Here is a 26,703-nt window from a genome sequence, read left to right as displayed (position 1 = left end):
CTAGATCTGTGAAAGTCAAAAACTTTGTTGGTGCACAACCATAAAATATGACTGATTGCTTTAAAATTAGCTCATTTATATCAAAGAAGAAAGACCCAGTGATAAATAAAGTCAAAACTAGTCTGGGTCCACATCACCATCCGTCTCTCTGTTAACCCACAGACAGGTGGACAGATAGATGGATGGACAGACATTTGTCAAAGTGTCAGAGGCTAAGATCCTGAACTCCAAACCCTCCCAGTACCTGTTCCACTGGTTCCACTATTTTTACTGGTGTGTGACTGGTTACTGGTCCAAACAGTCCTTCATGATGCTGCTGTTAGGACAGAGGTCACATCGATCAGTGTGGATTCTCTGGGTGTAAACATCAGTTGTAGAATACAGATTAGTGATGCTGCTGCTTTCTCTAAATGTTCAAATGTATGACATCACATTCTGCCACGTTCTGCTTCTTCTTCTTCTTCTTCTTCTTCATGATCTGCAGAGAGTATTTGTGTTAAATGGGGAACATACAATGAAAACAAATGAAAAGAGCAGAAGAAAGTATTAGCTAAATATATAAAACTTTATTACAGATCTAAGGGGGGACGGGAATTTCACAAACCTAGTTTTTCTGATGTTGTAAATGTGACGAAGGTGTGAAGTCTGTTATATTAACATGTGCGGAAAAAATAAACTTCATAATAATAATACATAATAATAAAGGTCCAGATATTTAAAAAAAAACCCCAAGACATTACATAAAACACAAAAAAGAAATTCCTGATGAAAATAAATGAATAAATAAAATAAGACCCACTTACTCAGATATATTACATACACATGTACATCATCAGTTCCAAGCACATATACATACGTAAGTATGTATGCACATACCCATTAAAAAGTTACATGTAAAACACCATTATAGTAAACACTATATTAGTTTTGTTTGTTCATTATTGTCTGTACTCTGCGTAGAAATCATATAAAAAAAACTAGATAACAACAACAACAACAACAACAATAGTAACTATTATTGTTTTTATTATTATTATCCTTATTTTTATTATTACTACATTGTGTGAAATACACACCAAGGTTATGAAGTGAGTCTTTATACTTTAGTTATATTTTGGAGTTAAACAGTGGCTCAACTATAAAATAAAGTTTCACACAGCTCCCAGTTCTCTCCACAGCCCACTGGTTGTAAACCAGTCCCACGCTGGTGTTAATGTGTGATGATTAGCAATCAGTGGAGGACTTCCAGCAGGCCAATAGAAATAAAAAGTTCCCCCCACAAACCAATGGGGGGGCCTCAGTGTTGCACCGCTCAACGAATCCCCTGCGGATCTGATGCAACAGGGCTGCAACTAAACTGACACCTTCAAACTGCAAAAGGATGTTCCTCCGCCGCAACCGCGCCTGAAACTAGAGCCGCTGAACCCGCTGCTGAATTAAACATCAGCTTTCCTGTGAGCAGCAGCTGTTTGGAGTTCACCCGGTGTTTTTGGAAGCATTTCCAAGACGTTCATTTGTATTTTATGACGTTTTTACCTCCTCGGTACTACAACCGAATAAAGAGGTCCGTGTGGTTTAGAAATAGTGAAATTAATATTTCTATATTAACTGTGAAAATATAATACAAGTGAAGACCACTGTGACTCTAAATAAACACAAGCAGTACATAAATGAGACATAAATGTAGAATTCAGAATAAAGTGAGTTATTGTTTATTTATTTATTTTATTATTACTATTTTATTTATTTTTTGTTATTTCTGCTCAGTAAAGTCCCAGAGGAGACACTCTGGATTTGTTACGGCCGACTTTTCACGGGAAAGTCCCCCCTCTCTCCCCCCCCCCCACCGCCCGGTGACGTAACGCCTGCGTGTACGGCTGCAAACGGCGGATGAATATCGTCGTCTGTGATCAGGTCCGGACGAGAGGAGTTGGAGAAGTAGCGGATTTAAAAACTTTCTGGCTCCATGTGTGTCTGTGGAAATCCGTCTTCATGAAGCCTGTCTGACCTGCGGAGGGAACATGGCTCTCTGAACACCACCGTCGTCTTCCTTTGCAGAAACATTCGTGAGCTTCGCTCCCGCAGAGCACTTTCCAAACTCTCCAGAAACTATGGGGTGAGTAGGGCGGACGGGAAAGTTCATCCTCCTCCAGGCGCGGCGGAGTTGAACCTCACTTACCAGCACTAGTTTACTAGTCACCACTAGTTTATTTTAATAATGTTCATTCAAAACATTATTTCACTTTTTTTTTAAAGGAAATTATATTTATCACGTCAGATCAATGATATTTAGATGTCTGTACTTGATTTTAATGGTTTCTCTGAACTTCCTTTTATGCAGATGACATTAAATAGTTTTTTCACAACACAAAAGTCATAGATGAGTAAAAATAATTAAATTTTAAATAAATGCATTCTGTGATGTTTCTTGGAAATATGAATTTTTGCTCAATTTAAAAAAAAAAAAAATCTAATTGAAGTGGTTCAATGGATAACATCTCTGATTTCATGGCTAAATCTAAATTAAAAAAATAAAATAAAATAAAATAATTCCGGCATTTTTTATTGTTGTATTCAATTTTCCAACAGGTCTTCAGGTGTTTCCACATCACTCTCTTCCATCCAGTCGACCGTTTGCGCTTTTCAACAATTCAATCGAAGCAGACGACACAATGGCGGCATCGATCCTTCGCAACAAAATTCTCCCCATTTCCACGGGCGATCTCTGCGCTCCCCCTTTCCGACAGGCTAGCCGCAGCCAATCACGGCCCAGAAAGGGGGCGGAGCCAGCGGAGAGGCAGCAATTAATTGGTGAGTTTGGCCAAGACGCTTTTTTATTTTTCCACATCCCGAGGTCGGAGCCGCAGTGCAGCACGGGACTAATGTCGTACAGTGAGTACAGCTAAGTGGATATTTATCGAATGCAGACGATGCTGTTCAATCATTTTCAGATGATCGGTTAGTTGTTCATTTTGATTCGTTGGATTCATTTCTTGGTTTTAACTTTTTTTTTTTTGTCATTTATCATCTCTACCTTGTGTGATTTGATTTGCTTTTCCTGTATTTTTATTTCATTTATTCCGCAGAGCTGCTTGAAAAGACCGATTGCTGTACTGATGTAATTTTTTTTTGTGTTGATTTTCATAGGCGATGGTCACTCAGATTGGATGACGGAAAAAGTTGATTTGTCTTCATTTGTATCGACGACCGAGTCTTCTCCCAGCTCATCCCTACCGCCCTCGCCATTGGAACAAGATGTCAAGGTGCCCTCAGATCTGGAGGTCATGACCTCTCTACTGCAGGAAGAGCTGGCTCAGCTGGAGGACTACTTCCGCTCAGAGTCCACATCCACCACCAACAAGTTGGAGAAATCCTCAAAATGTGAAAAAGGTGCCCAAGCCATGGGCTCTCAGTCTTATTATCAGTTACCCTATGGCTCATATGGGACCGGCCAATCAGAAACCAGCCCTGTGGTTGTTACCTTGGCAACAGGGGAACTGGACCTGACCAGCTTCTGTGGCGGACCCATCAGTCGAACCAAAATAGCTCGCCCGGCTCCGTACAACTACCACCACCGCTACCACCACAACAACGGGCGAAGGATCCTCAGCGAGGCCGTGAAAGTCGGGGAGGAAGTGGGACTGGATTCTTGGGGCTCCAGAGGAAGTTACTCAGGAAGCACAGAGTTTTCTGTGAACCACTACTCCACGCTGAAGACGGTCAGCAAGAACAGCCTGGGCGGGGTCAAGAAGGTGAGAGAATGTGCTTTATCGTTGAAGGAAGAGGAGAGCTATTGTTTTTCGGAAGGAATGTTTTGCAGCGAAGAGATTGCCCGCGGGTTTTGCCTGGGGGGTTCGTACGACGGCCACCACAAGCGAGAGGGACAGTTGATGCACAACGTGAAGGTCAATGTAAGTTACGACAGCATGGGGCTGGAGGTCTTGCACTGCAGCAAAGATGGAGGACTTTCTGGAGGTATCCCCCAAGAGACAATGATGGCAGGCGATGGCTATTTTCACCAATCCATGGCCGGCACGGAGCCTTACCATAGCTTTATAGGTGACCTAGACCCCCCGTCACAGGCACAGGCTGTAGAGCCCCAACACAGCCACTACCTCTATCCAGAATGCCTTGCAGACCAAAGCTATGAATGTCTGTCCAGAGGAGACGGGGACGGCACGCTGCTGGGTGCCCCCATCCACCGCCCCACCCAGAGGCTAAAGGATGAACCCTGCTCCGTCAAGCCAGCTCTGGTGATGAGCACCGCCTCTTTGGAGTCCAACACTGGAGAGAGGAAACAGAAGAAGAGAGACCAGAACAAAACCGCTGCTCACAGGTAAGGAAGTGTGTCCAATATCGTCCGTCAGTTTGATCTCCTTTGATTCATGAAAATCTGGCTTGTGATGAAACAAAAGTGAGGCGTTTACCCTGCAGTAGGGGACCATTTCTGGTGTTGCCATGGAATCATTGGTGATCGCGCTGCTGTCGGTATTTGTTTGGCATCACCACTTAAAATGGTAGGAGTGTTGCATGAAGCAGCCGCTCTGCTTTAAATGTGGAGGATGGAATGGAAAGTCCCCCGGTCTGCCTGCCAAACGCGGCCCCACCTAACAATTTCTCTACATCGCTGTGGGAGTTGAGTGATTCACAGACTGGACAGAGAAATCCTGGTGGTTATGTTAGAGACCAAAGTGGTTGAGAAGAACAACCTGGTCCCTGAACAGATCAATCCACCAGATGTGACTCAAAAGGTCACGTCATCATTAGATAAGATCAACGCAGCAAAAATAATCTGTACGTATGTCCCACTGAAGGCGTTTTGTCCTGCAGGTACAGGGTGCGTAAGAGGGCGGAGCTGGACTCTCTGGAGGAGGAGCTGCACGGCCTCGAGGGACAGAACCGGGAGCTTCGTGACAAGGCGGAGTCGGTGGAGCGTGAAATCCAGTACGTCAAAGATTTACTGATCGAGGTCTACAAGGCTCGCAGTCAGCGGCTCAAACAGGACGGCAGTGCCTAAAAACGTCTTCGCTGGACTCGTCGCCAAAGTCCCCCAACCAGCACAGAGAAAAAACATCGTCAAGCACCAACCGGGTTGTTTTCTTTTTTGTCTCACGAAAATGAAAATGGTAGTTGCATGATTTTTGGTAGTCCTTTTCTAAAAAAAAAAATAAATAAAATAAAATGACATATATGGGATTGTTCAGAGTGGATGGGCGAAGAGACACCATTCCTGATAAGAGAAAGAAAAAGGGAGTGGACTGGGACTGGATCAGAACTGGCCTTAGCGTGGTGGATTCTGGAGGAGATGCTGAACTTGTCCGTGACCACTGTGATGCGAACTGCACTCGGCCTCGTGATGCTCGTGCTTGCAATGACTGGTCGTTGACTAAAACGCCCTTCCAGTTAGTGCTAGTGATTGAATATGCTTGTGGTTTTTTTTTTGTGATGAACTTCAGCGGCATTGAGGCAGATCTGTATTAAATATATATTTTATTTAATATTTTATTTTTACTTAATAATGTTCAGTTATCATTTGCTTAAAACAATCAGCAGAATAAAGGGATTGCTGGAAACTGTGTGCAACACGCTCTACGGATGTTCATTAGCAGAAACATTATAAATCTTTGTATTGCTAAAATGTTGAGTATTTACACTTCTTTACCCCCTGAATTACCCAATGCATGTTTGATTTTGGAAAAAGCATGTGTGAGTGTGTTTTGAAGGCGATATTCTGTTAACTGCATGGCTTCAGATCTCCACGGCGACAGTTTTGCCTTCATGATTTCTCTTGGTTCCTCGTCAGTGTGATTCACGCTCAGGTTTTTGGTTTTTTTTGGCTCTTAGAAACGTCTGACATTTCTTTTCCTTTCTCCTCTCGGCTGTATTTTGCGAACAAACAATCATCTGTTGATGCAACAATAAATCCTTGTTGAATTCATGGGAATTTTTGTTTTCAATCGATCAATTAGATATATATCTGAAATTCAGGTCCTTTTAATCAATGTCAATGTTAGGAAATTCTACATCAGGTCAATTACAGCCCAAATAAAGAAGTTCTGTATTATGGCTGATGTCTGGACTCTTTCATACATGCAGTTCATCGAACACTCATTCAGAAATACCACAGGAGAGAAGAAGAAAGAGGGATTAAGGTTTAGGAACAGATGCAAAATAATTCCACCACACCCTTCTCACCTGCCTGTAACTCTTGCTTTTCTTTTGGCTGCAATGCTCTCAAGTTTTTTTCCAAGGGATCACACCTGAGACCTGACTAACAGAACTATCCCTTGCTTTATTTTGGTCACCGTCAAAAAGCTATCTGAAGTCTGTTCACAGTATCTCTGCTGCCATATTGTCTCCATTATTTCAGTTGGTTGCTGCTGCTGAGGTCGAGCCTCAGGCCTGATACCGCGCTCCAGCGGACAACACACAACACAAGTTGCCTATCTCATCTCCCAGCTCGTGTCGGGTGTGTGTGTGTGTGTGTGTTTGAGAACGTGTGTGAAATCTCTTGGTATCTCTCCTAGCAGTCGTCCGCCTTTCAAGTGCATGAGGCAATATCACACAATAGTTGCAGGAAGAGGAGCGAGAAGCGAGTGAACTGTAAGAATCCAGAAGCAGGAGGCAGACGGAGGATGATGTCAGGTGTCGATACAGCCCTCCATCAGTTCTGGGTTCATAAACAATGCAATGTGAAAATAAATGTAATTATCGACCTGTTTAAAATGTGTTAAATCAAAACCCCCACTATAACAAGTGATAAATATATTTAAATGTGGGGATGTTTCCAATGCATGCGTAAAAATTACATAAATGGATACAGGGAAATCTGTTTTAAGTTATTATCCAGTTACATTTTAATAAAACACATATATACTGTATATATATATATATATATATATATATATATATATATATATATATATATATATATATATAGAGAGAGAGAGAGAGAGAGAGAGAGAGAGAGAGAGAGAGACACACACACAGTGGTACCTCTACTTACGAAATTTTCTACTTATGGAATTTCTCAGCAGGAAAATTTTGCCTCTAGTTATGTAGAAATTTCGAACTACGAAAGGTAAAAACACAGTATGGGCTGATACTCGTAGCTCCCAAAGGTTCCTGAACGCAACATTCTCATAGCTACTCTGCCATTGGCTATTACCTAGTATCTTCCTGGCATCCCATTGGCTAAGAGGGACCTTTGTGTGGACCTAGATAGGTGTCTATGCAGCGTCATCATCATTCAGCCCTCGACCCGTGAGGTGTCATGATAGTTTTACGTAAATATAGTAACTTTTAGAGTATTCACTATGGACCCCAAGAAAGTGACGGAGAAAAGAGGAACAGAAAAGACGAAGAAAAGAGTTTTTTTGTCCGTACAAACAAGGCAAGAGATGATAGAAAATCATGAAAAAGGGATGCGTTTGGTTGATCTCTCCAAAGAATATGGCTGTAATGCATCTACAATCACCACGTTATTAAAACAAAAGGACGTTTAAGGAGTTTAAGGCGTCGCGTGGGTGGTTGGAGAAGTTCAGAAGGAGGACTGGAATTCACTCTGTTGTTCATGGTGGGGCAAGAGGGCATGAAGCAAAGAGGGCAAAAAACAATGAGGACAGCAGTTAAAAGGTAAATGACAATCATTATTATTCTTTACTCTAATCTTTGTTTTTTACATTATGCACAACTCTCATTTATTGTGTAATAATCTAATCATAACATGTGAAAAGTCCCCCAAGCCCCCTCTCTCTCTACCTTTACCTGGACGGAAAATCCCCAACCACTCCTACCTGCCTTCCCCAATGGATGGGCAGAGCCCAGAGGCTATATAGGAGCCAGGCCACATGCAGCCACTCCTTTACCTCTGGAGAACGAAGGAGCATGTGGATGCCTCAGCCTTCCTTGGAAATGTTTGAATTGAGTACATGACATGTGAGTTGTAAAGTTACTTTAGTTGGCTATGATTTAGTTTTCAGTGATGATTAATTTCTTGATTATTAGGTTTATAGTGTTTATATTTGAATTTAAAATGATCTTTTTGATTATTAATGGTGTAAATTAATTATGGAATTAGGAATTAAGTAGAGTTAATATTCTTTATCCTTTTGTCTTTGACCATTCCCTTGTCAGATGAAACCAGTTCAAACAACCTTGAAAATAAAAGATTGAAGTGGAACCTCCTGCATGTGCTCATCTGTCCTGACCGACACACCATTGAGTTGTATTGACTCCTTAAACCAGATCACCCTAAAGCCTATATATCCTACATAACATGTATTTGTTACATGTTTTGATGCATTTTAATGCTTTATATATAATATTATATATATATATATATATATACACACACAGACCCTTTTCAAAAAATTTGAATGTTGTGGAAAAGTTGTTTAATTTCCATAATTCCGTTCAGAAAGTTAAACTTTCATATATTATAGATTCATGGCCCACAATTTAAACAATTTCAGGTGTTTATTTGTTTATTTTTACATAATTTTGGCTTTCAGCCCATAAAACCCATGAAAACAGGATTCTTGTTCTTCCCGGTTCTCCGGCTTCCTCCCAACTCCAAAAACACGTGCTTCAGGTTAATTGACCAGCTTCAAATTGTCCGTAGGTGTGAGTGTGTGTGTGTGTGTGTGTGTGTCTGTCTCTGTGTGCCTCAGCGGTGCAGTGGGGTCACGCCCAGAGTTTCTCCCCGCCTCATGCCCTAAGCAACCTGGGATAGGCTCCAGCTCCCCGCGACCCGCTACAGCGGATAAAATTAGCAGAAGATGAATGAATGAATGAATAATTGAAGGGTTTTGGGACATATATATATATATATATATATATATATATATATATATATATATATATATATATATATATATATATATATATATATATATATATACATGTATTTACAGAACAGTATGTACAGATAGTTAATACAGTTTGTGAATGGCACTCACCAGCAGGGAGCGCAGTGGGAGCACTGTTGAGCTACACCTTTATGAAAATGACACACAGGAAGTTTAGATCCTAGGTGTGTGTGTGTGTGTGTGTGTGTGTGTGTGTGTGTGTGTGTGTGTGTGTGTGTGTGTGTGTGTGTGTGTGTGTGTGTGTGTGTGTGTGTGTGTGTGTGTGTGTGTGTGTGTGTGTGTGTGTGTGTGTGTGGTACCTGTGGAATACCATCACCAGTGGCCAACATCTATGAATTAAATACTCTCTAAGTACTGATACCCCTGTGAGGGGCTACATTTACACAGAGATGTGCAGCCTAAGTGCAGCGTAAAGTAACAGGAGGTAAAATGAAGGGGGGAGTCTGTAGGTCCTGATGATATGGGGGCGGGGAGACAGAAATGCCAGGAGGGTAGCAGAGGATGAGCAGAATGGCCTGCAGCTCTGTTGCAGGCTGTGTAAGAAGCAAGCCGCTTGTAAAATCATAATGAGCCGCTGGATGGAGCCAGTGGTGGAGGTGTAGAAGGAGGCAAGGGGGTTGCAGACATTGTGTGGTCACATGGGGAGGGGGAGGTTAATGTGTGAAGATGCAAATCAAGTAAAACAAGCCTCTGGGTTCTAGACGTGGTTCAGGATTTCTCTGTCGGTAAAGAAATAATGAGAAGTCAGTGAAAGTAGGGACTGGTGTAAGCTAACTGGAAGCAGTCCCAAATGTTGGTTACGGGAACGTGTTTTTATTTAGTGAACACATTCAGAGTTTACCCTGGAGCCACGTGTGAAGAGTTCATTTGACCAAAAACCCTGAAAAGATGAATCCGTCAGATGCGTTGAAAACCTGTAGTCATGAAGATCAGCTGTGAACGACCTTCATAAAACAGAAGATCGATGGATCCTAAATGTTCAAAACGACACTGTTGAGTCTCAGACTCAAATGTATGCTGACTTCACCCCGTAGAAAAAAGTTAAAACTACACAAAAAACCTAAAAAAATCAAAAGAAAGACAAACAATATGACATAAATACCATTCAGAGGAACAGGCCTGTATTGTACTGTCTGTTGTACTGCCTGTGTATTACTGCCTGTTGTACTGCCTGTGTTGTACTGCCTGTTGTACTGCCTGTTGACAACATCTGTGCTGTATGTGGTGCATAAAGGGTACATTTGGCAATAAAGCTGACTTTGACTTGACTGAAATAGCAGAGATACGACTGAAAGAAGCAACCCTGTCATTTTAACTGTTTTCTGGATACAACAAACAAAAGAAAAATAATTTAAGAACCAGTCTGATGAGCCATAGAACTATTTACCTCACAGGTAAACAGACTTTTCTTCTGCCCCACCTGTGAGCGTGCAGGAACATATGCAGCTCTCCACTTGATTTAATGATATGAATCAGAGCTGTGAAATGTGTTCTAGTTTCTGTTGTGCAACCGAGAGTAGTTAGTGGGGTTGACAGGATGTGTTCAGGGTCTGTTTAGCTTCAAACATTGGCACCTGTACCCACAATGCCCCAGCAGGCCCAGACACACCCCACGAAGTCACCATGAAGCCAACATCATGTTTACCAAACACGTTTATTGATTTATCACATCAAGGTGAAAATGTACTTATTGATACAGAAGCATGAATAATATTGACCCTCAACTGTTCAAAAACACACGCTGCTAGGGTAGACAGGCAGCAAGGAATGCTCCCTCTGTGGGGGGTGTATGATTATCATATCTCGGATTAAAGTTCCTTTTAAAGCCTTTTCTCTGCTGGCAGTCACCGTTACCTTTACTCCTTAAAGGAGCTATGCTACGCTAATGCTACATTTATCTAGATATTTTCTAAAGCATGGTTGTCAAAGTCATTTTCACTGAGGGCCAGATCAGCATAATCCTCAAAGGGCCAGATGTAACTAATAACTGTAACTAAATGTAACTCAGTTTAGTGTAAAATAAATGTAACTACTCCTTCATGTTAAGTAACTCTGAATTTATTACTTATTCAAGTTACAAACATTGCAGTTACACAGAAAAAAAATATGTTTCCATCTTGCTCTGTTGTAAAATAAATCCTTTTAATTTGTCAGGTTATTAAACCCACAGAAATACATCAATCAAGGATCAAATTATCCAAGAGAATAAAGAAAAATAACATCAAACACAATTCAAAATGTTTTTGTCAAAGTAAAAATGGGTTTAATTACTGCATTGTGGGAAATGTAGTTTTTGGTCAGAGGACACTTTTGACCTATTTATTTTTAGACACTCTGACACATTAATGCTCTCGCGGGCCAAATAAAATGATGTGGTGGGCCACATTTGGCCCCGGGGCCTTGAGTTTGACATGTGTGTTGTAAAGGATGACGAGGGTCCAGAGGAACTGATGCTCTGTGATGACTGAAGTAGTCCAGAATTAAGCTGTTGCTATTACTTTTCATGACAATGAAAATTATCTATCATCAGTTGAATTAATATAGGGGAACACTATGTGTTATTGATTATCAATATATATAAGAACAAGCCCAGTGAAGTGCTGTAGGTTACAATATGTGTTGTTAATAGCCGTCCAACTTGACTATCTGTCACCGATGCAAACCACCCCATTGTCTGTGTGTGAATGTATTGTAAAAAAAATAAAACTACAAACAAAACTCTTCATCTAATCTTTTTATAACTATGCGACACCATCACTCAAGCAAACCCAGAAACGTATTCCGTGTTTCTTCCTGAAAAACAAACGCCTAGCTCTAACCATCTAAAGCCACAGTTCCTACAAACACTTTATATATGGCGAAAAGGACAATATACAAATACATGGTAAACCTCAGCTTACATCATTAATGGGTTCCAGGAGATACAATGTAAGCTGAAAAACAACATAAGTTGAATTAACTTGTCTCCAGGCTCAACCATTCCCAGTTGTGTACTGTACTTTATTTATGAATACATTTTCGAAAATATTTGGTTAATAAAATCTATTTTAAGCTTAAAATCAATTAAATTTATATTTTAACATAGTACAGAAAAATTGTTGCCGTCTCCTACATCATCAGCGACTTCTTCAGCACTGTGGGGAACAGGGTTGCTACAGGCTACTAATACATTACATGTTTTTATTCTTAAATATTGTACAATAGCATATGATGTGCTTTTAACGGTTTTCTAATGATTTTACGATTTGATTATTTGGGGGGGGACAGACGGTAAAGTCTTGTACGTCACCATCTCATCTTCAGCTGCTTCTTCAGCGTTTCCGGTCAAATAGTCTGCTACTACAACTAATCATAATAATATATTACATATGCTTTTATTCTTATTTATTGTACAGTAACATGAACACTTTACTCGTGTTGTTTTGATTCCAATATCTGTGGCGAACAGTGGAATACAATAAACTTGGTTTTTATTTTTCAGTTGTTTTTAAAAAAAAAATCTGACGTTTAATCCAGAACCATGTAACTGAAAATGACGTAAACCGAGGTTTATCTGTACAACACAGAAGAGTCCACATAATACATAATACTTACATCAATATCTGCATTTAGTAGTGGCACAGTCCAGGAACCTGTTTCATAAAACTCATCAAATAAACTCTTGTGGTTAGTCTGTTTTATGGTCAATTGATTTAATTCCATTGAGCATATGGACATAGTTGAAGCTCAGTTACTATGGAAACCATTGCTGTAAAACATGATGTGAAAAAATGATCTAGAAAATAGTGCAATGATTCAAGAATGATGCTTCTGAACACCAAATTGAAAAGAAATTGTGGATTTTATCATCCACAAGGCTGAAGGTCAGTATGAAACAGGAGGCTGGACGCGGTTAGCCTCGCATAGCCTCGTCGATGCAGGGTAAAGGCACGTATTCTGCTCCAAAGACTCTTAACTCTTTTGTTTGCCTGCATGCTAACACAAGCTATATGAGAGAAATGTCTGGAATTAAATGTTATCTTGTTTGCTAAGCAGGGTTGTACATCACAGTCTTTAAGTTATAAGATATACTGCAACATTTTCAGGCAAATTGTGATATGTATTGTAATATATTTTACCCCAATATTACCATAAATTGCACAGAAAATGTTCAAATTTGTGCACCATAGAATTATCTCTATGTGCTGTTAGCCAGTATACTAACAAGCAGTAGATCTCAGTGTTTAAGAGTGGCTTCAAACCTTCCTTCTTGATAAAACCTGCTAGCACAGACTGGCCGATAGTTATGATGACATAGAATAGATTGCTGGGGAGCTTCTCATGACTGGCTGAGCCCTACCTACACCTCTACCTCCTTCTTCCTCTCCTGCTCTTTAACTTGACCATGAATCAGCTTCCATATTGAAAGCTTCATACCAGAGTTTTCTCTGCTTTCTCCCCTGGAGTCAGTTCAAACACCGTAGACTTGTGATTGATTGTCATGATTGTTGTCTTTGTTTGCCTGTTTCGTTTTGTTTTGTTTTTACCATCAACATTTTCAAGGCGTCAATGAAACGCGGATGACCGCCCTCCGGAGCCTGGGTCCTGCCCGGAGTTTCTTCCTCAATAAGGGAGTTTTTTCCCGCCACTGTCGCTTATGCTTGCTCGGGAGGGCATTGTTGGCTTTCTATCTGTAGAGTGCTTTGAAATGTCTTCAGATGTGATTAAGCGCTATATAAATAAAAGTTGATTGATTGATTGATTGATTGATTGATTGATTGATTGATTGATTGATTGATTGATTGATTTTCCTCACCTGGTCTGAGGGTCTAAAGGCAGAGGGCTCTACTCTGTACAGATTCTCAAGCCCTCAGAGACAAACTGTCATTTCTGAATTTGGGCTATTCTAAAAAATAAAATTATTTATTGATTGATGGACACATCAGAGAATTTTCTCTCATTAGGCGTTAGCCAGCATGCTAATAGCAGTACGTTAGTCAGCAGAACAGAAAAAGAGCAGACATTGCCCTGAATGTCGAGGAGAGATTGTGTTATCGCCAATCTCTACCACGACTTGTGCACAATTCTTACACGTTTAATACAGACGATAGCTTTAACACCTTTGAATTTTATGATGTTGGAAGGCATGCCTGAGTTCGCTAGCCTTACCCTGCTTCCTTTGAGCTATGCTGGCTGAGAAATTCCACATAACACAAAAATATAAAACTGCATTTACAAAATATTTAGCTACAACAATTAACGAAAACCCTTAAATGACCCCGGTTACCATACAATTCTAAATAAAACTCTTAATGTCCTCAAGCACAAATGAGCTTTGAAAGATCTGGCATGTAAATCATATAGCTCATAACAGAAAACGATTCTGTCGTCATGAGATAAAACATATTCATCGACTTGTTCTTAGGGGTATTTGAGGTTCAGGCATTTAAAAATGTCACTGAACCTCTAACGTTGGCTTAAAAAGCTGATAGGATTTTTATATGTGGATCTCCACATACACACTGCTACTTACATGTAACAAACAATGGAAGTTTCACAGAAACCAGGTGATCAACATCTAATGTTTTTGTGCAGGTTACGATGAAATACCTGATTGCAAGTCAGATATTTTGACCTCACACAAAACTTCAGATGTTTTACTTACCAGGCTTGACATGGAGAAAAACCAAAATTAATCTGGTACCTTTATCTCTCTCTCACACACTCAAGCCTGGACCAACTCAGAACATTACCGTTGGGTCTTCGAAAAGCTGCCTTTCCAGGTGCTCAATATATCATAGATTGTGCAGACTGGTTTCCCTGGGAGGGAGGGGAAAAAAAGTCAGATTGTATCAAAGGTTCAAAGTGTTACCCTATTGCCTAAATATAGCATTAAAAACATTCAATTCGTCATAACATCAGAAATTTCTGGACAGTACAGGTTTGTGTGTTGCCCTGTAGACCAGTTAGATACGGTCTTTTTAAACCAATGAACAAATTTAGTTGATCAATCATTTGTCCAAAAGTTCATGGTGGATCTGTTGCACAAATGGGGGAAGAACAGGGTCACTGGGGTTCCTTTTAACTGAACTGAAGCAAACTGAGCGTCGTTTGCTGTCTGACAAAGGGCTAAAGAGAACAGGTCTGCAGACTGTGTTTGACTCTGGCCTTTCATCATGTCTCCAATTTCAGTAAAGCTTTCCTTTGGGGTGTATAGCACAGCGGTTAGAGTGCTCCCTATGTAGTGAGGCTATAACTGACCCCCCCCCCCCCAACCACCATATTGTACTTGGTTGGTTGAGCTTGTGAGGCTAAACTTCAGGCCGTTAAAGTTAACGTCTTTTAAGACTTTTGACTCTTAGGTCTGGACGGCCACTGGAGGAGAGACACGCCTGTAGCTCCATAATGATAGTAAGAACATCCAGTCTGGTTTGGTGACACAGCTCTGTGGTTCATCCAGTCAGTAAAGTCAACATCCTGGCTAGAACTTTAATACTTTTGGCACAAACTGTTTTGTCTGACTGCTAAAGCTCATACCAGCGTACTTCATACTAAGCTACAGTGATACTCTCTGTGGAACCACAAAGATTAAGACGTGTCTGTAAATAGACTTTAGGCTCACATTGTTTACCCAATTCACAACTGACAATGACTCATTATTTGTTCTTGCTTTGAAGGATAGAATGCCCTGCCAAAGTTGAACAACAAACAAGGCTACAAAACAATTTTCAGGGAGTTTTGAATGTCTGTTGACTACAACTGTCAGCAGTCAGCAGGTATGCTGCTCTGAACATGCAGCAACTTGTGATTCAGTGGCTAGTTCGCTTTACCCGCTTCTGTAAAAAGTGAGGAGCTGTCCCATAACATGGTCAAAATTCATTCAACTGTATTTAATTCAAAGGTGGCGCATGTGCTTTAGTAAAACCTGACGCTATACATATTTCTGAACTGATCATTTTATACACAGAAAAGAGGAGAGAGCAACATTTTGCTGCTCTATGAGGGTATGTCTTACCATGGTATGAAGGTAGCTTCCCATCTGCAGCAGATATTCAAGGGTCTCCATCATCTGCTCTTGGCAGAGTGTATGGAGTCTGGGTGATTTGCTGTTCTCCAGCTCCCGAACAGTGGCTTTCAGAGCCAGGGAGGCACACTGGAGGACACTCATTCCTAACAACGCACACAAATATTTGGTTGACATACCAGTACAGACACTCTGAACAGACTGTACCTGAACTGTCTGGTGCAGGAATACATTATCTATGGAAAAAACATTGATTTCTCCTTCACTCCAGGGGCTTTTGGTACATCTTGTTCTGCCATCACTATTAATATTGTCACATAGAAGTTGTTTTTCAAATTGATTGTGTTAATATCAGATACAATTGACAGTTAAAACGTCAATCATGCTGCTCTCCTATTATTGACTTACTCTGCTCTTTTCCATGGTGCTTTGTGGGATTTTGCACATCAATGCATGAAATGTATTACCAGAAACCAAACAGCAAAAATTATGGGTTTAATGGATCCAAGCACGAGTCATAATTGAGATATGTGCAGGTGTGTCATTGGTGTAGTGGTCAGGAATCCTGATCTGGATCACCATTTAGTCCATTAACATACTCATCTACTCAGTTCATTGACTTTGGTTGTAACATCAGTTACACGATTACCCCTGCTAATGAGAGAGATCTCTCATCTGTGGTTTTCCCAGGTTTCTTCTACTGTTGTTCCCTGTTAGGCTTTCATTCAATTTTTCCTCATCCAGTTCGAGGGTCTACGGCAGCAGTGCCCACAATTTTTTGGCTTGAGAACTACTTTTAAAATGACAAAGTCAAGATGATCGATCTACAAAAAATGCAAGACATATATTCATTTATATATACTCTGAGCATACCTTATATTTACAATATATGCTGGTGTACGTTTCATAACAGCAGGAACACGTATGGCAAAATACGATTCTGTACATTTTTGGCCAATACCTACTCCGATGTCTTGAACTGAATGGAATCAGCCATGATCCCATAGTCTGGACAGTAGCTGCTGGTAGCCAGCTTCAAACAGACTTTCAAATGAACATCAGTAAAGCAGAATGGTATTTGGGCTAAAAAATGTGGGGGAAGCCCTAGACTTCAGCTCAATGTCAGCCTGTAGTGTCAAAATCTCCAGGTTATAACGACAGACCTGTTGTAAAGACTTGTCGCTGTACAGGTCTGTTGTGATGAAGAAGGAGCTGAGTCGCAAGACAAAGCTCTCGATTTACTGGTCAATCTACATTCCTACTCTCACCTATAGTCATGAGCTTTGGGTCATGACCGAAAGGACAAGATCCTGGATACAAGCGGCTGAAATGAGTTTCCTCCGTAGAGTGGCTGGGCACACCCTCAGAGATAGGGTGAGGAGCTCAGTCACAAGGGAGGAGCTCGGAGTAGAGCCGCTGCTCCTCCGCCTCGAGCGGAGCCAAGGTGGCTCGGGCATCTGTTCCGGATGCCTCCTGGACACCTCTCTGGGGAGGGTGTTCCGGGCATGTCCTACCGTGAGGAGACCTCAAGGAAACCTAGGACACCCTGGAGGGACTATGTCTCTTGGCTGGCCTGGGAACGCCTCGGGCTCCCCCCGGAGGAGCTAGAGGAGGTGTCTGGGGAGAGGGAAGTATGGGCATCCCTGCTGAGAATGTTGCCCCCGTGACCTGGCCCCGGATAAACGGTTGAAGATGGATGGATGGATGGATGGATGAATGGATGGATGATTTGTTTTTCTCTGATTAGTTTTTAAAGTCCTGAAGCAACAAGACAGCTCTTCAATGAGTGCCTCTTTTATCATTTCTCCATCTTGAAATGACTTCTTAATTTTAGCATAACTCACCCTGAATGATGCTTTCGTGGCAGCCTTTCTTTTTGATGCCAACTTTGAGAAAATTTATTGGGGTCTGGACAACTGGGATTTCACCATTCTCTTTCACAGATCACTTTGTGATGGGAAGTCAGTGTCATAGCTTTTTTTGAATGGTCCAAAAGTGTCGCTCCACATTTCCTTTCTTTAGAATCACAACGGTAGCTTGGCAATCAGACAAACACATTTCAAAAATGACATAATGAAAAAATTTCTTTAGAAGAAACAAATTAGATTCTGCTAACAAAGTCATTAGTTGACTGGAGAAGGAGCATGTGCTTTAACCGTGTATTTGCAAAGACCCTGAGATCTCAGAGTGGCTGCACTGTACGTAAAACAAAAGGCAAATTCCATTGTGAGGATGGATGATAGGCTTACACTTATTTTTTTAAATTCCATTCGATCTACCCACACGACCTATGCAAACAACCAATTAATCACAGTCAATGTATTGGGCTCCACTGGTATATTGGATCAAAGGTGCGACCCTGTAGGTAAATTGTCAATCGTGAATTTGAGCTATGCAAAAAATAAAAAAGATCTCCTGAACCATAATTGAACTTTAGTCTGTCTCCTACATTTAACATCACCTAACTGTTAACGTCTAACCCAAGTTTTTTTTCAAAGCTAACACCTCCTAACAGCTAATGTCCAACTTGAGTCTGTCTGTTTGCTGACATATCCAAACTACTAACAAATTTAAGTCTCCTGCTAACATATCCTAATGCTAACATCTAACATCTAACAGTCTGTGTCCTGCTAATATCTACAAAATGCTAACATGTAACTGTTGTCAGTCCCCTGCTAATATCTAAAATGCTTGTCTCCTGCTAAAATCTCAAAAATCAACTTCTATCTGTCTCGTTGTAACATCTTGTTGACATCATCTGAGCTACTGCCACCATTGGGGTAACAGTAGCTCAGTCCACTAAGTCTTGGACTGGGGAAAAAAGAGGGTCCCAACTCAAGACCTGCGTCAGGCAGGTCTCAGTTCACATCCTGAGCACAACCGAAGTGCCCTTGAGCAAGGTAACGTCTCCTTTATAAGTTGCTCATTGGGGTGCACCACAAAGGACCTGCCTGCCGCTCTAGCTCCCCATCACTTGCATGCCTCTTGTGTGTGTATGTGTGTGTGGTACAGGCCTGTACACCCCCCCACTGCCCCCAACACACACGCCTTTGTGGTGCGCCCCAATGAGCAACTTATAAAGGGGACATTGCCTTGCTCAAGGGCACTAACTACTATTGTGTACTAGAGTGGACTAATAATTTCTAATAAAGTTGATTAAATTTACTTCTCCTAAAAGCTAACATCTAATTTCAGCCTCTCACCTGCTAAAATCTCACATCTTGTGTTTAATGCACTTTTTACATCCCACAAAGCGGTGATGTACAGTATTGTAAATGTCAGTGTTCGTGTGTTCATTTGTCCGTCCACCAAATATCTTCACAACCGTTGCAGATAGAAAGATGAAAGTAAAATGACATTACTCAGGCGGCAAAGGGGATGAAAATGAGATGACCTTGACCTTGAAAAACTAGGTCAAGGTCACATTTTCACTTTTATACCTTTTTAGGTACACATCTATGAAACTTGATGATGTATAATCACAAAACAAAAAGCAACGTTTTCAGGAAGCCAGAGGCACAAAAATGTGATGATGACTTGCACCTTTAGAAAACTACAGTAGGTCAATGTCAATTTACCACTTTTGCGTCTTTTAGGGTGTAAAATTCTGGAAACAGACAATAAAAACTTCAGAGGTCAAAGGGGTAACATTTTAAATTCAGGGGTGTTGCGGGATGTTGCAGTCTCTGACTGCCTTGTTCTTATTCCTTCCTGTATCTCAGCTAGAGTCATTTTTGATCTGCCAGTCATTGTTACTGAGAGCTTTAGTTGGTTGCCTGCCTGCTTGCGGCTGTGCACTAAACTGCACAACATTCCTAAATTGTTTCTGACTTGTTAGACTTGTAGAGGCAGTGGATGTGCTGAAAATATTTTGGAGGTGTGTTGTTGTCCTTTTATGTTTCATTCTTTTAAGCCTTAGTTTTTGTGTTTTGCCAAGTCACCATTTACAGTAATTCAAGCACTACTAGTTAAATTTAAATCTTTACACCTCAATATTTCCTACTTTTTGGTACTATTTATATCACAGGTTGCTGCTAATAGAGATTTTGGCCAACGTGCATTATTACCCCAACAAAGTACATTACGGTTTTATTCTCTTGTTGCCTGCTTATTTAACTGTCAGGATTATAAAATAATCTTAATTTGAAAAGTAAAGACAAGTTTATGGTCATCGCTATTTTTAGGTCACTTAAAAGTTCAGTTCTTACCAGAGTTATCAATGGCTTCAACATCAACAAACACGCCATCCAACATAGTGTATTTTAGAACCTAAAAGAAAACATGAACACCGGTTAAAGAGCACCAAGAACCAACCCAAGTTCCCCTCTTTTCCTTTAACTACAGCCTTACTGCACTGATTCCTTGATGTTTCTTCTCGCCGGCAGAGACACTGCTATACTAACAGCACGGCCCACCCTTAAGCATCTCATTAGTGGCACCGTGTTCCCAAACAAAACATGATATGTGGGTTTTGATTTTTTGTATGAGTAGTTTTTTTACATTTCAATTTTAAAAATGTTGGGACACTGTGTGAAACACAATGAAAAGCAGAATGCTCCTTTTTTTTTTTTAAACACACTTGTTTTAAAATTGTGGTGATACCACATGTTAGAGGTAATGCAGTCGCAGCTCTGACCTCTAGGACTCTGACATAGCCTCTCTCAGCACTGAGGTGGAGACAAGACTTCCCGGCATTGTTTGTGGCGTTGACATCGGCCCCCCAGCGAATCAGATCTGCTACCATCAGGTATTGGTTGTACTTTGCTGCATAGAGGAGGGCAGTCTGCAAAAAGACGGACATTGACATGAGTGCTGATGCCCTGCTGGATGCTTAGAAATCCACCAGTGTTAAATTTTAGAAAGAAGTGCATAAGATGTAGTTGAGACACAAGAACCACGTAGAGAACAACATGGGCAACAACATGCTCTGCTCTTTAGTGACCACTGTGGGGTCTTACCCAGGAGCAGCAGTTTAATGTTGAGTCTGAATGGATGAGCTAACTATACCCAGACTACTACCGCTTGTAGCACTGCTTCCAATGCCCCGACAGAGGAGGAGCAAACACCTGAATGGCAAATCATTAGATATCAGTCACCCAGTAAAGGTTTTGCAGCGGTATACCTTTCAAAGAATGGAGAGCAGAACTGAAATTGCCGTAACAGTCAGCTTCATGAGTCATAACAACATGAATAAGTTCCTGATTCAGGATGCTAACGGTGGCAGGTAAATAAAGATTCAAGCAACGTGGACCAGAAAATACAAAAAGATGATCTGGTTAAATGAATGACTCAAGGAAGCTGAACTGTCTATGATGAGAGAAGCGAATGACGTAAATAAACTTGAAGAGGAGCATTTGTTGGAATTCAAAGGCAAGGGAGTCGTTTCTGGGCATCAACAACACAGTTTCACAGTAAATATGGACATAAAATACAACGTTCTAACAATATTGACCTGGAGATCCAGTTCTAGAATAACATCAGCAACAACCAAGAACTGTATAGATGGACAAGTCAAGAACAACATGGATATTAATGGTTGATTTTCAATACAACCTCTCAAAAACAGAGGCCTCCACAAAAAGTCCTTAAAATAAAGGATTGTTTGTGCCACTTTAAAAAGTTTAATATCATCGCTGTATCTAAGACACGGCTCCATGATGAGTCAACCTACAGGACTGGGACGATATTGGATACGAGTGGTTTCCAGTTTCCAAATGACTGTTTAAGTAAATCTAAAATAATTATCTGCATATATGGAGCACCAACAATCCCTCTTCAATAAGAAGTCACTTGGCCGGAAGGAGTCTGATTTGGGGACAGAAGGATTTTATGTGTTTTGTGCAGATGATGTTGTCCTGATGGCGTTGTTGAACCTGGACCTCCAGCATGCACTGGGGTGGTTTGCAGCTGAGTGTGAAGTGAGTGGAATGAGGATCAGCTCCTCCAAATCTGAGACCATGGCTCTCGAAAAAGGTGCTCTGCCCTCTCTGGGGCAGTGGGGAGTCTTTCCCCCAAGTGGAGGTGTCCATATATCTTGGGGTCTTGGTCACGAGTGAGGCAAGGACGGAGTGTGACAGATCAGTGCCGTGGCTACAGTGATGCAGTATTGCAGGATGGATGGATGGATAAATGGATGGATGGATGGATGGATGGATGGATGTCCGGAAATAAGCCAATCAAAACTATGTTTAAAATTAATGTTAATGACATTGAACTATGAATACTGCATGAAATGTATTTCTGGTAGATCATAAATAGTTCATGTAGTCTGTTGTAAAGCTCACATAAAGTTAAAATTATCTAAAACAGTTGTAATATTATGTACATTATATATATAATGTATCCAGAACTCTCATACCTCCATAGTTCATTGCTTTTTGACTTGTGGGATTACAATAGTTATCAATGACATAAAATGGACTTAAAATAGCAATAATACTCCTGTTATTTCTTGGATAATATATCATCCAACAGAAGCAGACATCACCAACCAATAACAAACCATCTTAAGAAAGATTGACATAGAGAACAATGTTTTTTATACAATATTCTGTTTTTATATCATCAACATTATTAATCCTTTCTTTGAAAACTACCTGTACTTTGACCATATGCCCAACAATTACAAATGTGGGATGTGTTTGTACCATACCATTCCGTCACAGTCTCTCAGGTCCAGGCTGTTGAGTGTGGCCATCCTTTTTGCCATGCAGTAGCCAAGGGCTCTCTTCCCAACACACGCAACTTTATGGAGAGCTCTGGAAGGACCAGGAACACCACATACTGAGACAAAAGTCATTCAAACCAAAGGTATTTACAGACATATAGAAGCAGGAGATCAGTGCTGGACCTGGGTGATCATTCTATACATACATATGGAATGTATTGTTTTTGAGTTTGAATTTGTACTAGAAATATGTATTAACTTCTTCCCATCTCACGGTTTTAGGTTCATGAAGTCAGATTCATTTGGGACAGCAATTTTCTTTGGTGTCAAAACCTGCTCTATACTTCCATTTGATCCCATTTCAGCTAATATCTCTTTTTGATTTTTGTTTTTGTCTAGGATTTTTCAATGCTCGCTGACAGATTTCTTTTATCTCTTTAGTGTCAAACCACTCTCACTTTGCCCCACCTGTTATACATTGCTTACCATTTACTGCTGGCAAAACAATGCCCCTTGGGCTCATTATCAACAGTGATTGGCTGCCGGTGGGTCTTGGTTTGTGTTAGTTAATGATATGTTCAACAAATGTGTCTCTTAAACTTAATGTGTGTTAACAGGGAGCAGACTGGGAGAGGGAAAAGCGGTATCTTCAAAAAGTCATTCATCTAATTGAGGTCAGTAGGCCAGGTTAGAGTAGTTTCTTATACCCTGACATGCAAATGTCTGGAGCTGCTAGACTGAAGAAGAAGTGAGGAGTGGGCTAATATCATTCGGTAATCTCATGCTCCAGTTGGCCAATGCCTACTCAGCTGTATATGAGGGCCTCAATCAGACCACACATTTATCAGACATATTTTAGTGCGCTCCTTCAACTGTTGGACATACAGCTTGAGTTGTAGCAAACTTACGTCCTGCCATGGTCATCAGTACTCAGCAACACAGCGTCAGAGATGTCGCTCAGCTGGATCTCCTCTTTCTGCAGCTGTACCCAGAAGAAAGTAGAGCTGTTCAGGTTCCAGTCATGGTTCTGGGAATCCAACCACTCCTGGCTTCTTCCAGCAGTTCTGGATAGCTGTAGGTTGTTGTGCATGAAGCCTGAAGGGGACTTGGCTTTGTGGTACTCTTGTATGTTTGCTGAGATGTTTAAAAAGGACTGGGGGCTGGGAATAATTTCGTCCGACTCGTCACTGTGGTAACCTGCACCTTAGCGAGAAGAAATGGGGTGTAAAGGGTCGCCCTTTCACCAAGGTTATATTTTAAGTATTGATCCAGTGGACCATTTATTACCTGGTGGAGACCCTTCACGAGACGTAGGAGAGTTGGAGAAGGGCAGGGATTGGGAGGTGGAGGTTGAGTGGGGGCTGCTGGTGATCTGGAGATCTTCCTCTAGTACCTCTACAATGATTTCCAGCTCCTCCAAGCTTTTAGTGGGCATCTTTTCCTGAAAGCCAGGGCAGGTATCCGAGTAATATGAGCTGCTCTACAAACTGGCATATGAATGACAAGTTTCCTGAGGGGTCTTAGCTTTGCACTCACCATGTTTTTCTGACGTGTCTTGCGGGTTTGGACTCGTTTCTTCTCACCTGTAGTAGAAAATGTTTGACTTTAAGTTTTGCAGAGTATATTAGCACAGCACTAGAGTTTAGCACTATGTAGAGTCTTGTCTTGTGGTTTATAAGGCACACAATCTTTTCATCTAGCTATAATTGAGCTAACACTTAAGTTTAATGAGTCAATTCAGGAACAAAAATCTACTTGACAACACCTCTCTTACTTTCATAGACCTGTTATATACTGACCTTTTACTGTTTTGTCGAAGCTCTTCTGCATTTCAAAATGAGAAGAAAAACAAGAGCTGATGAGTGCGACTTATCTTCAATAAACCTCACATTTTTCCCACAGACCAAACGACTAAATCAGAATTTTCCCCTTTATTTTAACAGCAGTAATTCAAGCAAAAAAATACATGAACCCCATACAAGGCTAACACAGTCTGACTAAGGACTTTGCAAAAGTGAATTTGTGTCTGAACCTAACCAAGTGTGTCTGCTGCCTGAAAAAAACCAGACTGGGGCAGAAAAGTTCCAGTAGGTTATCGGTCACATGCCCGTGAGGGAATGTGATCTAGTAAGCAGAAGCACGAACCTGGTTAAAGTGGTTTTGTGACTCTTTCTGCTTCAGGCTTCTTGTACTAGGTGTTAAAACTGCTTGGTGTGTAAGCTGGCAGTTTCTACTACCAGAAGATCCTGAAGGCAACATTTCTTTGTGAACGTTTTATATCATGAAAACATTGTGACACTTTTATAAAACAGCAATATACGTACTGCTCAGGATCAAAAATGGAACAAAAGTCAGATATGAAAAACCTGAAAATCTCCTGGTCCCCAGCCTTGGGCAACACGGATGTTCCTCAGAAGATCCTTGACAGGCATTTTGACGCGAACTCCAAGGTAGACCTTCTCTGGATCATAAATGGAAGAATTTTTATCTAGAGAACAGACAACAAATGATGAACCAAATGCAAAAACAGCTGTACACAGAACATCCCACGGAGGCGGAAGAGATTAGGATACAACGTCATAAGTCTAACAGCAGCGTTCAGGGTTTTTCAAGTTCAAACCCTTGCCTTCTTCCAGTGGATGAATGATTATTGAATCCTGATCATCAGGTGGCATCCTGAAATCTCGGGTTTGGTTGTATGAATGGGTGAATGCTGTGTTGTGTTGTATGACATCCAAGTTGGCAGTGAGACTCCTAAACATACGCATTTGTAGGTTGCGATATTCATTTTGCTGCTATAGGTTTACAAACATGGGACTACCAAATGTTATAAAAGGTATTATAGGCTTTACTGAGCCAGTGTCCAAAGAGAAGTGAAGAAAATTTAATACTCAAGCTATTCAACAAATACAAGTCGTTTAAATAGTTGCCGGATCTGGCAACTGAAGGAAGTGAGCTTAAAAAATAAATCATAAATCATAGATCCACCCCTCTATCCAGTTTCACTGCATAACCTTGCAGCGTCTTCTTGAGTATACACCACACCCATAGTTTCATGATAATAAGTCTTTAAGTGTTTGTGGACAACCTGACAACAGATGGTAGTGAACAAAATAATAACCCTCATCTGATCTGTAACACAAACTATGACCAGTCCTTTCTGTGTATCAAATAGATTGGATCAGCTGTTCTGGAGCTATCATGGTCAGAAGATGAATTCTGACCCTGTCATGAACCAGTGTAGCAAACCAGTAGATTGCACTGGGATGTTCTTTGGTGCATGTTCACCCTTCAGTCCTGCAGTTTCTCTGTAACCATCCAGAAAAACAGTCCACAAACAAACATTACCTTTTACGGTAATAAATATCCTGCTGTGATCAGATGCTATTGATCATCACCTAATGATAACTCACAGATGCTTGATATGCGTTATACTCACTGGAATGCAGTTTTATTACATTTTAAGAACCTGTTTTAATTTAAATACTGGTTCAAATGCCACACTGCTCTTTCCTGGGGCACATCACCTGCCGTAGATCACAGTCCCCGTGACTGTCGTCACGTGATTTGATAATAAGTAGCCTAAACCTAATTAACCCAGTCTGTTATGTGCTCATAATGTCTACTTCCTCATGAGGTCCCAACTGCAGCACCAATGGCTGACCAGGGATCTGTCCTTCACAACAGAGATCAGCCAAACCGGATCCTGAATGGAAACGGTGAGCTATCAGATCTGCTGGTCTTACCTTGAATAGGTGTGTCTAGCCCATCCGAGCCGGGGTCCAACCCAGTACCGACTGCTTGATTGCGTCTTTCTTTTGGGTATTTCCGTTTGGACCTTCCTCTCATCATGGAACCACACCGACAGAGGAGAAAGGTACTTCAGTAGTCTATGACCTGACTGGTGGTCCTACAGTACCCAGGTCTCAGTCCGGACCAGTTCAGTTCCAGCCGCTCTACCTGCTCCTGTGATCAGCCTGTGCACCGGACTAATACCTGAGACGCTGACTGGCCTGCCAGGAGCGACCACGCCCAGCGCTCCAGGGAGCAGTCGCTCAGGTTCGACGCCCATCAGAGGCGTCAGGTTCAGGTGTTGAGGTGAGTCACTGTAACGACTGAAGGGTTCGACGCTTCCATTCAGCCTTCAGATCCTTATTAGCCAG

At 41.2% G+C, this 26,703-nt stretch overlaps 2 protein-coding genes and 1 long non-coding RNA gene across 3 annotated transcripts; 2 read left to right on the top strand and 1 right to left on the bottom strand.

The window, feature by feature from the left end:
- The first annotated feature begins 1,897 nt into the window (after positions 1-1,897).
- atf5b (activating transcription factor 5b) lies at positions 1,898-5,939 on the top strand. Its single transcript, XM_068317270.1, has 4 exons — positions 1,898-2,116; positions 2,590-2,811; positions 3,148-4,336; positions 4,831-5,939. Exons 2-4 carry the CDS (start codon positions 2,673-2,675, stop codon positions 5,015-5,017), a joined length of 1,515 nt encoding a protein of 504 aa, XP_068173371.1. The 5' UTR covers positions 1,898-2,116; positions 2,590-2,672; the 3' UTR covers positions 5,018-5,939.
- A 1,382-nt stretch (positions 5,940-7,321) lies between these two features.
- On the top strand, positions 7,322-8,259 carry LOC137596233 (uncharacterized). The gene is made up of 3 exons (XR_011035515.1): positions 7,322-7,635; positions 7,737-7,938; positions 8,137-8,259. It is a non-coding gene; the product is annotated as an uncharacterized lncRNA (long non-coding RNA).
- A 2,204-nt stretch (positions 8,260-10,463) lies between these two features.
- zgc:113279 (uncharacterized protein LOC553749 homolog) lies at positions 10,464-26,489 on the bottom strand. Its single transcript, XM_068317682.1, has 11 exons — positions 26,287-26,489; positions 24,907-25,028; positions 24,340-24,364; positions 24,077-24,123; positions 23,828-23,981; positions 23,449-23,743; positions 22,526-22,631; positions 20,510-20,656; positions 20,082-20,142; positions 15,865-16,019; positions 10,464-14,669 (listed from the first exon to the last, which is right to left on the bottom strand). The coding sequence occupies exons 1-11, from the start codon at positions 26,390-26,392 to the stop codon at positions 14,637-14,639; spliced, it is 1,251 nt and encodes a 416-aa protein (XP_068173783.1). The 5' UTR covers positions 26,393-26,489; the 3' UTR covers positions 10,464-14,636.
- Between the last annotated feature and the right edge of the window lie 214 nt (positions 26,490-26,703).

The sequence above is a fragment of the Antennarius striatus genome, chromosome 6 (assembly GCF_040054535.1).
Source record: "Antennarius striatus isolate MH-2024 chromosome 6, ASM4005453v1, whole genome shotgun sequence".
Taxonomy (NCBI): domain Eukaryota; kingdom Metazoa; phylum Chordata; class Actinopteri; order Lophiiformes; family Antennariidae; genus Antennarius; species Antennarius striatus.
Note: the sequence above shows the minus strand (reverse complement) of the source record. Positions and strands in the feature narration are given on the sequence as shown.